The sequence below is a fragment of the Sparus aurata genome, chromosome 5, assembly GCF_900880675.1.
Source record: "Sparus aurata chromosome 5, fSpaAur1.1, whole genome shotgun sequence".
NCBI lineage: Eukaryota > Metazoa > Chordata > Actinopteri > Spariformes > Sparidae > Sparus > Sparus aurata.
The window spans coordinates 31,851,019-31,865,114 of NC_044191.1; the positions used below are offsets into that span (position 1 = coordinate 31,851,019).

General features: G+C 44.0%; 2 protein-coding genes across 6 annotated transcripts in view; one reads left to right on the forward strand and one right to left on the reverse strand.

The window, feature by feature from the left end:
* The first annotated feature begins 879 nt into the window (after nt 1-879).
* Nucleotides 880-4,369, forward strand: rhbdd3 (rhomboid domain containing 3). The gene is made up of 5 exons (XM_030417644.1): nt 880-1,425; nt 1,512-1,895; nt 3,124-3,250; nt 3,341-3,589; nt 3,710-4,369. The coding sequence occupies exons 1-5, from the start codon at nt 1,263-1,265 to the stop codon at nt 3,867-3,869; spliced, it is 1,083 nt and encodes a 360-aa protein (XP_030273504.1). The 5' UTR covers nt 880-1,262; the 3' UTR covers nt 3,870-4,369.
* A 404-nt stretch (nt 4,370-4,773) lies between these two features.
* emid1 (EMI domain containing 1) overlaps nt 4,774-14,096 on the reverse strand; it is a 63,908-nt gene continuing 54,585 nt past the window's right edge. For 2 of the 5 annotated variants that reach the window (XM_030417643.1, XM_030417640.1), the window contains exons 10-17: nt 11,700-11,789; nt 10,928-10,980; nt 10,747-10,809; nt 10,620-10,664; nt 10,378-10,422; nt 10,188-10,199; nt 7,769-7,853; nt 4,774-5,505 (exon numbers count right to left, since the gene is read on the reverse strand). In XM_030417643.1, the coding sequence (XP_030273503.1) occupies nt 5,372-5,505; nt 7,769-7,853; nt 10,188-10,199; nt 10,378-10,422; nt 10,620-10,664; nt 10,747-10,809; nt 10,928-10,980; nt 11,700-11,789 (527 nt within the window). In that variant the 3' untranslated portion in view covers nt 4,774-5,371. Of the gene's footprint in view, nt 5,506-7,456; nt 7,854-10,187; nt 10,200-10,377; nt 10,423-10,619; nt 10,665-10,746; nt 10,810-10,927; nt 10,981-11,699; nt 11,790-14,096 lie in introns of all 5 variants that reach the window. The other 3 variants (XR_003984106.1, XM_030417641.1, XM_030417642.1) reach the window with 3 other exon arrangements.

Below are 14,096 nucleotides of genomic sequence, written 5' to 3' on the forward strand. Positions count from 1 at the left end.
GCAACATAATGGTAACTAGACTTTTATCCTTTTTTATAATGCAGTTTTTCTCCCAAGGCAACTGAGGCCTTAAAAGTTTGAAAATGTTTTTTAGGCATTTGAGAAATGACTAATTGATGCTCTTGAGTGTACTGACATATTTAGAAGTTTGAAGAGTTTGTGTATGTATATTTTTCTATCATCTTGCTTACTATTTGTGATTTTCTTCTACTAAAATGCTTAATCTTTTGATTTTAGCTGACTAATCCTTTGACCATCAACCTGCTTATACGGATCATGTGAGTTTACAAACAGCTCAGTGTTTGGAGAAGTCATTTAGCACTACGTGAGAGAGCGCGGTCCAGAGCTTCAAAAGCAAGGCAATAAGTGTTGGTGCCGAAATCCTGCACAGAGCAACCTGAATGCCTCTCACAGCTTGCACAACAGCTCTTTACCAAAGGCCTTAAAACTCTGCCAAAGACACAGAAGACGAGAAAAAGAGAAAAATCCTGCAGTATCTTCTACTTACATTAACATAGCATCACAAAGGACCAAACATTGAGCTTGTCTGAACACTTATCAGTTATGCAGCAATGTAGTTTTCAGAGGTGTTAACAGATCTTCTCCACATATGGAAACCAGAATGGCTGCATTCAGTGTCGTGTGACTCGTGTTCATCGATACAGTGAAATTTTGTCAACTCATTTTGGATCCTCACTCATAAAAGAGACCAAAAAATATCGGTGAAGCAATTAAGTCAAAATGCTTCTTATAGTCCTGATTTGATTGAAAAGTCAGTTTTTCAATTCACTTTTGTTCCACAGTCCCTGGAGGCTGCTTGTTGGGACCAGCACATATTTTCCTACAGTGTCCAGTAGGTGGCGGTAGAGGCCTGTCACTCCTCCTCCTGACAACCAATGAACACGAAGAAGTAACGTGACGTAATGCGGAAGTGAGCTTTCACTACGAGCAATGAAGCACATTTCAGGCTTTTTCTTCTTTAAAAAAACATTTATTGTTCACGTATCAAGGTCGTATTTGTCTTAAAATAGCGCCTAACTCGTTGGCTTATCTTTCGAGTAGCTACAACGAGCCAGAGAGGATTTAACAGGATAAATTGTGGAGGAATTTACAGAAAAGCTTTGGATTTACGCTGTTCCCACTTGTCAACACTGTGATCAAAATGGACGCTGCGCTTGCTAGGAGCACATCCAGAGGCTTGATAAACATAATAATGCCACAGATGGACAAGTGAGTGTTGAGTATAGAGTTAAAGCTAAAAGATGCTGGATCGTATGTTGTCAGGATGGCTTTGGTTCCGATCCGATCGCCCTGGATTCTGTCTGGGAACGTGTTTATTGATAAGCCTCATGCTGCTGTTGTATGCTGGGGGCATCCAAGCAAATCTGAGCTTAGGTCCAGGTGGAGACTTCCCAAGGTTCAGAGGTAAATGTGTAACTTTATACTAACCAACACATCTGACATTGCATTGTTGGTGAAATCAAAGGTTATAACGCAGTTCTCCTCCTCAGATGTGTTCCTGTATGCTCTGAGCCACGATGACCTGCCCTCTCTCCTGGTCAGTGTGGCTCTCCTGCTGCTGCTTGGGAGATGTCAGGAGCATCGCTGGGGAACCGTCGCCTTCCTCGCCCTCTCCATCCTGACCATGATCATACTACCTCTCCTCTACGCGCTGGTCCTCTTCGTGGGCAGCGGCGAAGCGAGTCGGATCTGCGGCCACTCTGCCATCCAGCTGGCTCTGTTCACGGCTCAGTGTCGTCAGGTGACTCAGCGGAGGCTGCTGAGGTGTCTGCCGGTCTGGTCTCTCCCCTGGCTTCTCCTGCTGGTCGGCCTGCTGCTGCTGCCCGGCACGCCCGCCTTTCTCCACTTCTGCACAATATGCATCGGACACAACTGTATCCTTTCCCGTGTATAAGCTCATCTTATTCAAAATCACATATATTTTATTTATGTAGCCCAAAATCGCAATCCTCTGTCCTTAGACCCTCGATTCGAGTGAGGAAAAACTTGCCGTGTTCACCCTTTTAACAGGGTAAAAAAAAAGGTGGAAGAAACCTCAGGAAGAGCCACAGAGGAGGGATCCCTCTTCCAGAACGGACAGGCATGCAATAGATGTCGCATGTACAGAAAAGAGCAACAAATCACAGTTTACAAGTTACATTATTCATGACCTAAATATATATTCTGCTCTCGAGAGGCACGGTTAACTTTGACCAACTAAATGTGTGTGGTTAAAAAGTAGTATGATTTTTGTGGAGGCTGCATCTGACACGATAAACTGCCTCTAATGATGTCACTCCGTGGCTAAGTTGCATTGTGGGTAACGTAGGTGCCAGGTTTTGAAAAACAGTCCTCTGGTCCAGCATCGCACACCTCGAATACTCTTGGGCACATTATTGATGAAGGTAAAAAGAAATTCTTAAATTCAATACGGCAGAGATATCGCCTTTTTTTTGTTCTACGCATCTTCATGTTTTTCAAAACTTGGCACCTACATTACCCACAATGCAACTTAGCCACTGAGTGACATCACCAGAGACTGTTTATCAGACGACATGCAGCTTGTTGTGGAGCCACAGAGGGAGGATTTTCCCTTTCACAGCGGCGCTTCTCCTCTGGGTGCAGTCAGAACGAATCACCGTGTTCCAGCGCACACCAGGATACGATTGACATTATTTTATCAACAGTTTCCTTCAAGACAAGAGGGAGCGAACTGCACGTTTTGCATGCAGCTTCGTCAGATTTGGCTCTGTGCTTAATTGCAAAAAGGCGTTTCTTTAAATTATCAGACGCTGATCAGCAGGGAATCCAACAAGGTCACATTCTGCTATACAGGTTCAGAAAATCCAGTATAATAGGCGATAAATGCAACAATTCCACTGTGTGAAATGATAAGAATAAATGGGCTGAAGCTACATGTGAAACGAGTAGTTCTCTCCCTCTTGTTTTTAATGTAACTTGATAAAATGGTGTCAGTCGTTTCCTGGTGTGCGCTGGACTATTGATTTATTTTGTGGGGTTTTATACTACTTTATTTCATGAGCTGCAACACATGTTGATGTGTTAATAACACAATGGTTCACGCTCAAGTCTTTTCATAATCGTACTTAACGTACCTCCCAGATCATCAGTCCTTCATCGGGTCGTTACAGGAGCTGGAGGAATACAGAGTTCTGGATTTTCTTCCTGACTGGGCGTATGTTCCCACGTCAGCCCGCCTCAGATTGCCCACCTACGCTACCTCACAGAGGTCTGATCCATCCTGTTCACATCAACTGTCACACTTGGCACCTGCACTGATTTAATCATTTTTTTAATTTAATTTAATGTGTCGCTACAGATCACTTCCTCATAGGAGGCCTGCAGATCAGGCAGCTGCTCCCCTCCTGAGGGATCCATCTGTTTTGAACCACCACCAGTGGGTGGATCCAGTCCCGGACTGGGTAATACAAGACACTGCTGCTCAGTCTGAGTCCGACGTGTTGGAGGAACAGATGCTACGTGCAGGGATACTGGCGTCACTACAGGATGCTCCTGACGACCCTAATGCGAAAGTGGAGGTTCCCAAATCGTCAGTTTCCTCCCTGCGGTTAGTGATAACCTTATTCATCAATATATCGTTTGGGGTTTGTTTCAATCTCCTCACATTACTTCCTGTAACAGTTTTAATTTATGTGATTTAAAAGCAATCATTCATGTTTCCTCTCAGACTCCAGCAGCTGGAGAAGATGGGATTCCCCACAGAGAAAGCTGTGGTGGCACTGGCAGCTTCCAAACAGCTAGATGGCGCCATCTCCCTGCTCATCGACGACAGCGTCGGGGAACAGGCGGTGGTGGTGTCGAAAGGAAAGACGCCGCAGGGCACATAGACAGCCTCGCTCTCCCGGACTCACACTGTGTTTGCATTCGTGGAGTGAACTGGGCGCGCGTTATGCTTGGGTTTTGCTGAGCGTCGATATTAGATTTTTTTCCCTGTGGGTGACTTATAGAGCCATTTAATGAAAGGAAAAGTGTGAGGAAAGACTGAGGTGCTCTTTTTCAAAGTCTAACAGATGAAAACTTGACTTGACTCATATATCATAAAGTTTACATTGGTAGGGAGAGGATGTTATTCCCGCTGCGATCGCGTTTAATGAGCACAGACACAAAAAAAGACGACAGGCGACGTGTTTAGAAAAAAAACAAAACAGTGAACATCATTTTATTACACCGATCATCTAGACAGGATTATCTCAACACAGTGACACATTTTTGCAAGGAATAAAAAGTTTGAAATATGAAATGGTTACACAACAGCATACAAAATAAACTACAAATGATCATTTTAAATAGTTTCACAATAGGTTCGATATATAAGCTGGAAAAAAAATCAAAAAAAAAATCAGGACAGTTTAAGCAATTTACCGACACAACAGTGGTAAAAAATATGTTCAAGTTCCTTTAACAGTTTTGCTTTTTCTCTGTGTGTGTGTGTGTGTGTTTATTAAACATCTGACATGTTTTATGACGACACAATCAAACCCGAATGTGCTTTTTTTTGTTGTTGCACATATTGTAAATATACCGTTGCGTATAAAAATCACTTCATCAGTATGTATTTGAAGGGAGGAGGGGGAGGAGGGGGGGAGACACTCACACCAGAAAACTACAAATCACTGTTAGCAACACGTATCTCAGTTAGAGTGGAGACGACTTCATCTTCTTAGTGCACTACATAACATCGAGTTAAACAATATGATAGAAGAATAACAAAATGAGTACTAGAGGAAGAGGGTGTGTGTGTGTGTGTGTGTGTGTACTTGTGTCCTGCAAACTGTACATGCGCAGTATACTTAAATAGTGAGAATCTCTTCAGGTTGCAGTAACATTGTGAAAAGCAATACAAACTCAAAATCCAGTCTGTTTCCTCGCAACTGATTCCTCCTTTAATTTGTTACTCTAAAATGACCCTTGTTGTCCAGAACTCGTGGCTCGAGGAGCGCCGCAGAAGATTGAGATTTTCCTTTTTTTTTTCTTTTTTTGTTTTGTTTTCATACATCTTTACTCTGAGGCTTTTTTAGTTCTGCAGCCAAAGACATGAGACGCAGGAGGAGCTGCAGGGTGTGTTGTGGGAAGATAAGTGTTTGGTTATGGAGATGGGTGTGGAGGTGGAGGTGTGGAGGGGGTCGCGCTAGTTCTCAGGTTCCCGATGGAGGAGAGCATTGTGGAGTATCAGTGGAGTTTCCCTGAGGTGTCCCCCCATCCTAAATCTGACGGCAAAGCCCACGGAGGGTATCAGATAAGGTCTAAATCTGTTGAGTGCCGATGAGACCTACAGGAGGGGGGAGTCAACCCAGCCCGTGATCCTCAGGGTGAGCGGGAGGGGGGGGAGCTACTTCCCTCGAACCTTGGTGTCGGAGGACAGAGGAGAAGCAAGTCGATATGGAAGCGCACCTGCTCGCTTATCTCTGTAGAAACTAGGGGAGAGTGTGCCAAACGGTCCATCCCCAGACCCTAGATCAGGCTCTGTTGAAGAAAGACAGCAGTTGGAACGGGGCCTCGCTGTCCATCAGTGTGTGTGGACACTGTGGTCCCTAATCCAAGTCTACTCTGACGTAGCTGCTAACATGGAGTTGACAGGAGTGGGTTCTTATTACGATACGATACCAGTGGCCCAGTTCTTTTATTAAAATCATGAGTCACAACGTCACAGAAGCCGAGAGCGGCCGTGCTCGCAAGGAATGTTATTTTAAAATGCTGCAATCTTCAGATCACCAGTTATTTATTTCATTATCTCTTGAAAACGAGCTCAGTGTTCTCGACATAATCAAACAGGTTGTGTCAGTGTTTATCAGCAGGCTCATCAACGCATCAGACTGTGCTTCAATCATTCTTATTTATATACATAATTTAATATATATTAGGGGCGGGTATTGGCAAGAACCTCACGATACGATACGTATCACGATACTTTGGTCACGATACGATACGTATCACGATATCGCGATATAAATAAAGATGAAAACACATGTACCTGTATATGTACATCAGATGATATTGATCAGAGGACAAATTGAGTCAAAACTATTTCATTCAAAACAGCCTCTCCATTTTATTAATTCCCATGAAATTTCCGGGCAGTAATATTCTCTTTGTCCAGCTCGTTGTTCTTGCTATTTCTCTTAACTTTGAAGCCAAAGTGCTTCCAAACGTCTACTTTAAATTGCGGAGGCGTTGTTAACTTGCCATCCATTTTGCAAAGACCTCAGCCACTCTCTCTACTACAGAAATACACCCGCCGCACAGCAGAGTCGCTCTTCGGCGATATATCGATATTGTATTGGGTGGCAAAGTATCGCGATATATTGCCGTATCGATATTTTTGCCCACCCCTAATATATATATAGTTTCTTTTCTAGTCCCCCTCAGAAAACGAGCTAACAAACTGATGAAACTAATGAGTTTATACGGTTTGTTTTGACACACCACAGATCAGTGTTTGTATGTCTTTTATCAATCTCATAAATTGTCTTGATTATTCTAATAAATGAACCTGTTATTATGTAAAAAAGTAATAAATAATTTACTATTGATCTTGAGATAACAGCAATAAAAAATAAATTGCGAGCTCGACCGTTCTGAGCTTCTGTACGACGTTCAAAGGATTTAACAAATCCTTCACTTGAAGGAGGTGCATCTGCTGGCGGCTATGAAAATTATCATTATTAATACATGTTTATGTTTTTTTTCCTAAAGATTAATTGTCTCAAAAGAAAACATATTTGTAAAATTGAAAGATTTATCTACATTTGAGAAGCTAAAACCAGCGACTGTCTCGTATGTTTCAACTTAAACCGTTCATACATTATCAAAAATCACATTCTTATTTAACTAATCGTCTTATCGACTGCACCTGCATACTTTACAGCCACCCAGACATATTAACCTACAAAGCACTAATGTTAAATATATATTTAAAAAATCGATTAAATCCCTTGAAAGCTTCGTTTCAAATCTCAGCTACATTCATGACTAAATAACATCAGCAACACCCAAACAAGTAAACTGTCATCCGATTTAGATTCAAGAGTTGCTAAATCCTCAGTGTGTGACGTCATCTTTTGTTTTTGAAACGAGCCCCACACGCTTTAAATCAGAAACAGAAATAACTCGTGTGAAATAACCGAAAATATTAAAGCTTTGGTAGAATACAAACATGTTCTCGTAGGACCACATCTCTGGTACAAAAAAAAAGCTGTTTTTTTTAAATATCACATCTGTGCTGATAACCAACACATCCAACACAATTCACACATGAAAAATACATTCCTAAAAAAAAAAAAAAAAAGACTACTTTACGTTTCAGTGACTAGATCAACATTCAGCGGTTCAGTAAAAAACAAGCGGTAATCTAAATGCGCTAACGCTTTCACGTCAGTTTTTTGCGGAGCTGTGGGTGAGGAAGTCTCAGCGTTACCTGGCCAGATGATAGCCTCCAGCAGCGTCACCCTGCGAGCCAGAAGCTCAAGGTCTGCCTGCAAGTCGTGGAACATCTGCAAGCTAATGTCCTATCAGAGAGCAGTGACAGGGGGGGGGACTGTGTGTGATTGGGGTGGAAACACCAGCCTGAGTCCCGGGGCTGTACTCCCGACTGTTTCCACTCCCTGTCCCAGCAGTGAGGTTTCGGTGGGAGTGTGGAGCGCGCACACACACACACGCACACACACACCCTCCACCACCACCTTTGACCCCTGCCTAAAGCTGACCCTGCCTCAGGCCTCCTACTCACCATGAATACCGATCATAGTCTCGAGGATTAAAACCCTCTCGGCTAAGATCTTCAGCGCCTCTCTGATCTGATGTATTCCGTCCCCCTGTGAAGATAGATACAGCCGTCAAGGTAAGGAGCACAAGCCAAAGAAACTGCTCGCCAAGATGCAAGTCATTTTGTTGTTGTGTTTCTCTCAGTACAGTTCAGCAGTTAGAAGGTTAAAACAGTCCACATGTCTGCCCAGCACTCTCAAACACATCCCTGTATTTTTTATTTTTTTTCTCTCGCTGTATCTCCCTCATTCTCTGGCCATGCTGCTTCATGAAGTCAGACTCTTGCCATGCCGGGCTGGGCGACATCAGCATGCACATTACAGACCAGCCTCACGCCGGCGACATAACACAGCCGGGTTTACACTCTCCCAGGGGGTTTCATGCCATCTGCATTCATTATCAAGCCCAGGCGAGTGTTTTGTTTGTTTCAGCACCGCAGCTTTCATTCTTAACGCTGCAGGTCACAAAAAAGTTATCCGCCGTCACCTGACAGAATGAAGCCGGCGTAGATTTACTCTGAAATCTAATTTATTCGTCTTTTTAAGGGAGAAGGCGACGGCTTCATGAGTTTATACCTTCAGGACAATAACACAAGTGGTTGAAGAAGAGAAGTAAAGCAGACAAAGAGACCGTTGCTACAAAAGGCATGCGGAGAGAAGCTGAAGCTTTTGGTGCCGAGGTGAGCGATTCACAAGATGTAATGCTCTGATTAGTAAGACAAGCCAGGGACGGACTGAGTGTTTGCAGAAGAAAAGGCAAAGTTTGACTGAGTCACACGATGTAGAGACGTCCGTGTGTGGGTTCACTCCCTCTCTTTGTCAGTATTTTGGTGAATTACTGTTAAATATGACGCTCGTGGTACACGTCCTTCTGATTTTGGTGGCCATTTCCTGCAGCATCACAAAGGTTGACTCTGATGGAGATGTTCAGGGTTCGTACACGTTTTTCAAGGTCAAATTCAAGCACTTTTCAAGCACTTCTAAGGGTCACTTTTAGGATTTTCCAGCACCTTATTGCTGGGGTAAAATACGTCTCTAAAGGAGTATATATACTTATGATTTTTGATTTATATTATGCTGTAAATATCTAAAATTATATTTCATAATAGCAAAAACTTCAGACATTAATTATCAAGTCTGATCCCAATTTTGTGAAAGACACAGAGTTATAATGTCAAGCACTTTCAAGCGCTTAAACTAAAATCCAAGCACTTTTCAGACCATGAAAACACAACATTGAAATTCAAGCACTTTCAAGGATTTCAAGCACCCGTACGAACCCTGGACGTTAAACTATCTGGAATACTAAAAGACGCTTTATTTCTCTTTCCCTGAATTCTTAATAATGTCTTAATTGGATCATTGTTGATTGATATGTTGGTTTATTGTGTATGTTTTTTGTTTTTATTTCATTTTTCTAAGATTGTCCCAAATTATGTCGTGGTCATAATTTACAATAAGGGAGCGAAGAGGTCTGCTGTATGAATCCCGACACATCTCTTATCTTTTAATCATCTGATTTTCTGAAATCTCGCGTGCGCAAATAAAACCTTGCCTTCTTTCTGTTGGAGCGGCACCGTGTTATTTCACTCATGGTTAGATACACTTTGTCAGAAAAACATCCAGAACGAAGAAGAAGAAGACTTTTTTTTATTTTTAACGTGGTGCAGAACCTGAAGATGAAATCATGCAGGGTTGCATCGTGGGATGAAAGAGGATAGCTGTATCCACTCCACTCACATCAGAGCACAACACCTCTAAACCCAACAGGACCCACAACTGACACATATGGAGTCATTTGGCATATACACGTTCCAACACTTTGAATTGATGGATCAGATGCAAGACAGCACGCCTGAATTCGAAAATACGGTGAATATAGATTTCTGTCTCCCAGTCCGAGCTGGTGCACGGTTGTTGTTTACTGTAATTTCTGTATCCATTTCAAGATGTATATGCCAAAGTCAGATGCTGAAAAGGTGACTGTGAAAGGTAGCCATGGGGACAGTAGCTTGCAGAGGGAGTCAGACAGCTTTAGGGTCAAGAGGACAGTGTCGTGACAGGGGACAGCAGTCCAGAGCACAACCCGAGGACCGACAAAAACAAAAACACGTTAACACCAAAAGGTTCCACGCACAACATCAGACGACAGCGTAAAAACGATATATACAACAATATAAAACAGACTCAATGACCATCAACAGGGAGGAAAATATAGACTTGAGAGAGAGAGAGAGAGAAACATAAACACAGTGATCGTAGAAAAGATGGTAACCATAACCTGAGACGGGGGGGGGGTCATGGTTAGACTTTAAATCAGGTTTACTGAGAAGACTTGTTGCATTGCAGAGTGAACGTGTGATGACATAAATAAAAATATCTTACATTTAGATTGCTCTTGTAAAATGAGGAAGAGGTGAAAGAAAAATAAGGGTTAGACAGACAGAGAAAATATTAAATGTTCAACAAAGGAATCTTATTTTCTTTTTTTTTTAGATCATCAAAGTAAAACCCTCCCGTGCAGAAACCCCGCGTCACCGTGTGAACTGTCAGCTACCAACAACTACGTTCTTACCGGCAAGCCCTTCTCTCCCGGCTCTCCCTTGAGGCCCGGTGTTCCCTGCGAAAAAGAACATTAACAACAGAAAATAAGTGGGTGTGAAGAGACATTAATGAAAGCGCTGCGGCAGTTTAGCTCAGCAGAGAGCGCTCGCTCTCTCTGATCTGGTACGTGTAGTTTACAGTAAAATAACCAGCTATGACATGTGTTGATGTTTCCCTTCATGCACTCGCGGCGTCGGGGTGGACGTGGCTTACCGGCTCGCCTCTGAAGCCTCGCTCTCCCGGGTAACCTAAAGGACCCTGAGAAGACGAAAAGGCATGTCACGGAGAGTTTTGTTTAAGGACGCAGACCAAAACATTGTGGCGCTCTGAGCGGACTCACTCTCTCCCCACGCTCTCCCTTCGGCCCCACAGGGCCGTGTGTTCCCGGGACTCCAGGTTTACCCTGCGTCGAGTCAGGGAAGAGATTCAAAACGACAATAATTCACTTGTATAGAGACAAATGTTACAGTGCTGTACTCAGTGAGTGACTGCAGGGCAGCACTATGTGTGAGGGAGCTCACGTTCTGTCCTGATGGGCCAGGAGGTCCTAACGGGCCTCTGGGACCTGGAGGACCTGCATGATACATGAAGAGATTCATATCAACATCTTTACCCTCTTTTTTCTGTCATTCTGAGGTAAATACTGACTGCACAGTGTAACAACCAGTGGCGTGCACAGACTTTTTGAAGGGCAGGGGCGAAAGAAGGGCACTTTAGCGCGTGTTTTGGCTTCCATGAGGGCACTTTAGCACGCATTTTGGCTCCGAAGAGGGCATTTTAGCATGCGTTTTAGCTCCCAAGAGGGCACTTTAGCGTGTGTTTTGGCTTCCATGAGGGCACTTTAGCGTGTGTTTTGGCTCCCAAGAGGGCACTTTAGCGTGTGTTTTGGCTTCCATGAGGGCACTTTAGCACGCATTTTGGCTCCCAAGAGGGCACTTTAGCGTGTGTTTTGGCTTCCATGAGGGCACTCTAGCACGCATTTTGGCTCCCAAGAGGGCACTTTAGCATGCGTTTTGGCTCCCAAGAGGGCACTTTAGCGTGTGTTTTGGCTTCCATGAGGGCACTTTAGCACGCATTTTGGCTCCCAAGAGGGCACTTTAGCATGCGTTTTGGCTCCCAAGAGGGTACTTTAGCGTTATAAGACTCACTTTCACTACGCGACAATGAGTTGAATGAAATCGATATAATTTAGAAGTGTGTATTAGAAACTGCAAAATCATCTGCATTCGTTTAATTTTCCAGTGTGAGGTCACAGTTTCACAAACACAGTTAAACACATAGAATAAAACTCACCGACAGGCCCGGGGGGACCCTGAGGTCCTGGAACAGGAGACCCTCGTGGGTCATGGAAGGTGTTGGTGTAAAAAGGGTCTTTTCCACGAGCTGTGGTCGGAAGAAAATGGGTTTAATCAGGAGATCCTTATCTATATAGATACGCCTTTATTTTGAAATTCTCGTGGCACCTCCTGTCAGTGTTTCCATCCTTTCTAAACAGTGCTTTCTTTTTTATTAAAAACAATAGATTGTTTTCCGTTTAAATGTCTGAAACCAGTGTTAAAATGATATTTCCACTGAAGAGTTCAGTAACAAAACTGTCAAATATGTAAATGTACCTGAACTGGTATCATCTCATATCGATCGCCGCCGCTGTATCGGATCTAATCAAACCAAAACCTTATCACTGCAGACTTTGTGATATCGGCAAATATCGTATCGTTGTCCACAGAATCGATGTGATATCATATCCTGATGAAACGTGTGATTTACGCCTCTACTACCTAATCAGTCCATCTAATGTGCCACATTCTGACTTTACAGTATATTAATGAGCAAAAACGTGTTGTAGGCTGTCACCTTATTTTCACTTTTACACCAGGTTAACCTCCAGAGGGCAGTGTTTTCCAACCAATACTCAAACTTCCACCTGATGACTTCAGCAGAGAAGCAGCCTACACTGTACAACAGCCCTGCCGGTAGATCAGCTTTAGTTGTTAATAGTTATGTAATATTGTAAAGAACTACGACTGTCCAGCAACAACTAAAAAACAACAAGTGAACTTCTACGTCAAAATGGGCCTGCAGAGAAAGTTCAAGAGGAAGAGGGTGGTGAACGTGCGAGCGATACAGGAAGCGTGCGGTCATTGGGTCATTTCATACTGACAGGAAACACAGATCCAATCACGGCATGAGGCTTCAGGAGATACAGAGAGGAGGAGGAGGAGGAAGAGGAGGAGGAGGAGGAGGAAGCCAGGAACATCCTCCAGCTGCCAGAACGCTGCTCACAGAGGTGACATCCAAAACAGGGCCGACCTCGCTGCGTCTCTCTCAACACACTTTCTTCATTTCCTACTAAAAACGCACCGGGATCTGCAGCTTAAAGCGTCCTCCTCCTCCTACTCCTCCTCCACTAACCCTCTCCTGTTCTGCAGAAAGGGAATTCCAACCTCCTGATGCAGACGCAAAAGCCAAATAAGCCAGTGTTTTCCAAAGGAAGCCCAGGACAGAACCCCCTCCCTCCTCTCCCTCCTCTCCCTCCTCTCCCTCCTCACGTCCCCTACTGTTACTTTGATGTGAGAAAGAAACGGCTCGCAGTTTCGGAAATCATCATGCCAACCTCAACGCGCCCGCAGCTTTCTCCACGCAGGAATTCAGAGCTTACAAATCGGTGGTGCCGCATACTTTGTTTTACCGCCGTATCCACACATAAAACCCGCCAACGTGCTGACCTTGAAAAAGAGCCGGTGCAGACCCCCATCTGTCTCTCTCTCCCCCCTCCCTCCCCCCTCCCTCCCCCCTCGGCCGTCTGAGCGGAGGCCTACATCTGGAAGTTGTTGAGTGACATCAGTGATGGACAGGTTCACATCCCAGCATGCGAAGTCTGCGTCAACCCCAGACTGTCTCTGCCTCCGTTTAATACTCTTTGATTCTGTTCTACTTGGCTTCGAGACGATAAGGAGCAAGTAGCAGTTAGAAGGATCACCGCCGTCCTGTCTGTTTTTTTCCTTCTCTCCTTTGCTTTTTTTTTGTTCGTCGTCCGGCCGGAAAAAAACCTGCGAGAGCTCTCACGCTTACAGGAGAGAACATGAAGACACATCAGTGAAAATCAGTGAAAACCTACATACATCGTCCAGTCTGGGAACAAAAGGCTTCCCTCGATTTTGTGAGCACGCACTCGCGCTGGGTTCAGTTAAATGCAAAAGTCTCTCAATCAAAACAGCGAAAGGAAGCAAGCGTGGGACCGCCAGAGTCGTCGCCTTCGCCGTCAGACGACCACCACTGCCAAGGAAAACCTGTCTGACGAGCGCCCGCAGAAATATTCACAGACGAGGCGAGTTATTAAAGTCTTCCTTCCGCACCAGGCAACCAGAACCAACCCACACATGTTTCAGTCTCAGATGAGCTGAAAAAACATGTAGTCCATTCTTAATTTAAAGCTGTTTCTATCTTTTTTACGTCGGCTGTTGTCTCATGATATGACATACAGCGAAGGTTTTAGTCGTTTGTAGACATTCGACTGGAGAAATGTTAGACCTTTAAAAAGGGGAATGTGCTGATGTCGCTCGAGTCAGCATCGGTCGGGTCTGAAGACTGAAAACACAATGTGGCGGTTTGGAGTAAGAAAGGAGTGAGCGCACCGGACCTTTGTGGAGTTGAGAGAGAGAGAGAGAAATGGAAATAAAAAGCTAAATC

Excerpts from the sequence above, each read along its gene's own strand:
- rhbdd3 (XM_030417644.1), top strand. The coding sequence starts at position 1,263 with ATGCTGGATCGTATGTTGTCAGGATGGCTTTGGTTCCGATCCGATCGC. Across the intron at positions 1,426-1,511 it reads AGACTTCCCAAGGTTCAGAG|ATGTGTTCCTGTATGCTCTG; the intron begins GTAAATGTGTAA and ends TCTCCTCCTCAG. Across the intron at positions 3,251-3,340 it reads ACCTACGCTACCTCACAGAG|ATCACTTCCTCATAGGAGGC; the intron begins GTCTGATCCATC and ends GTGTCGCTACAG.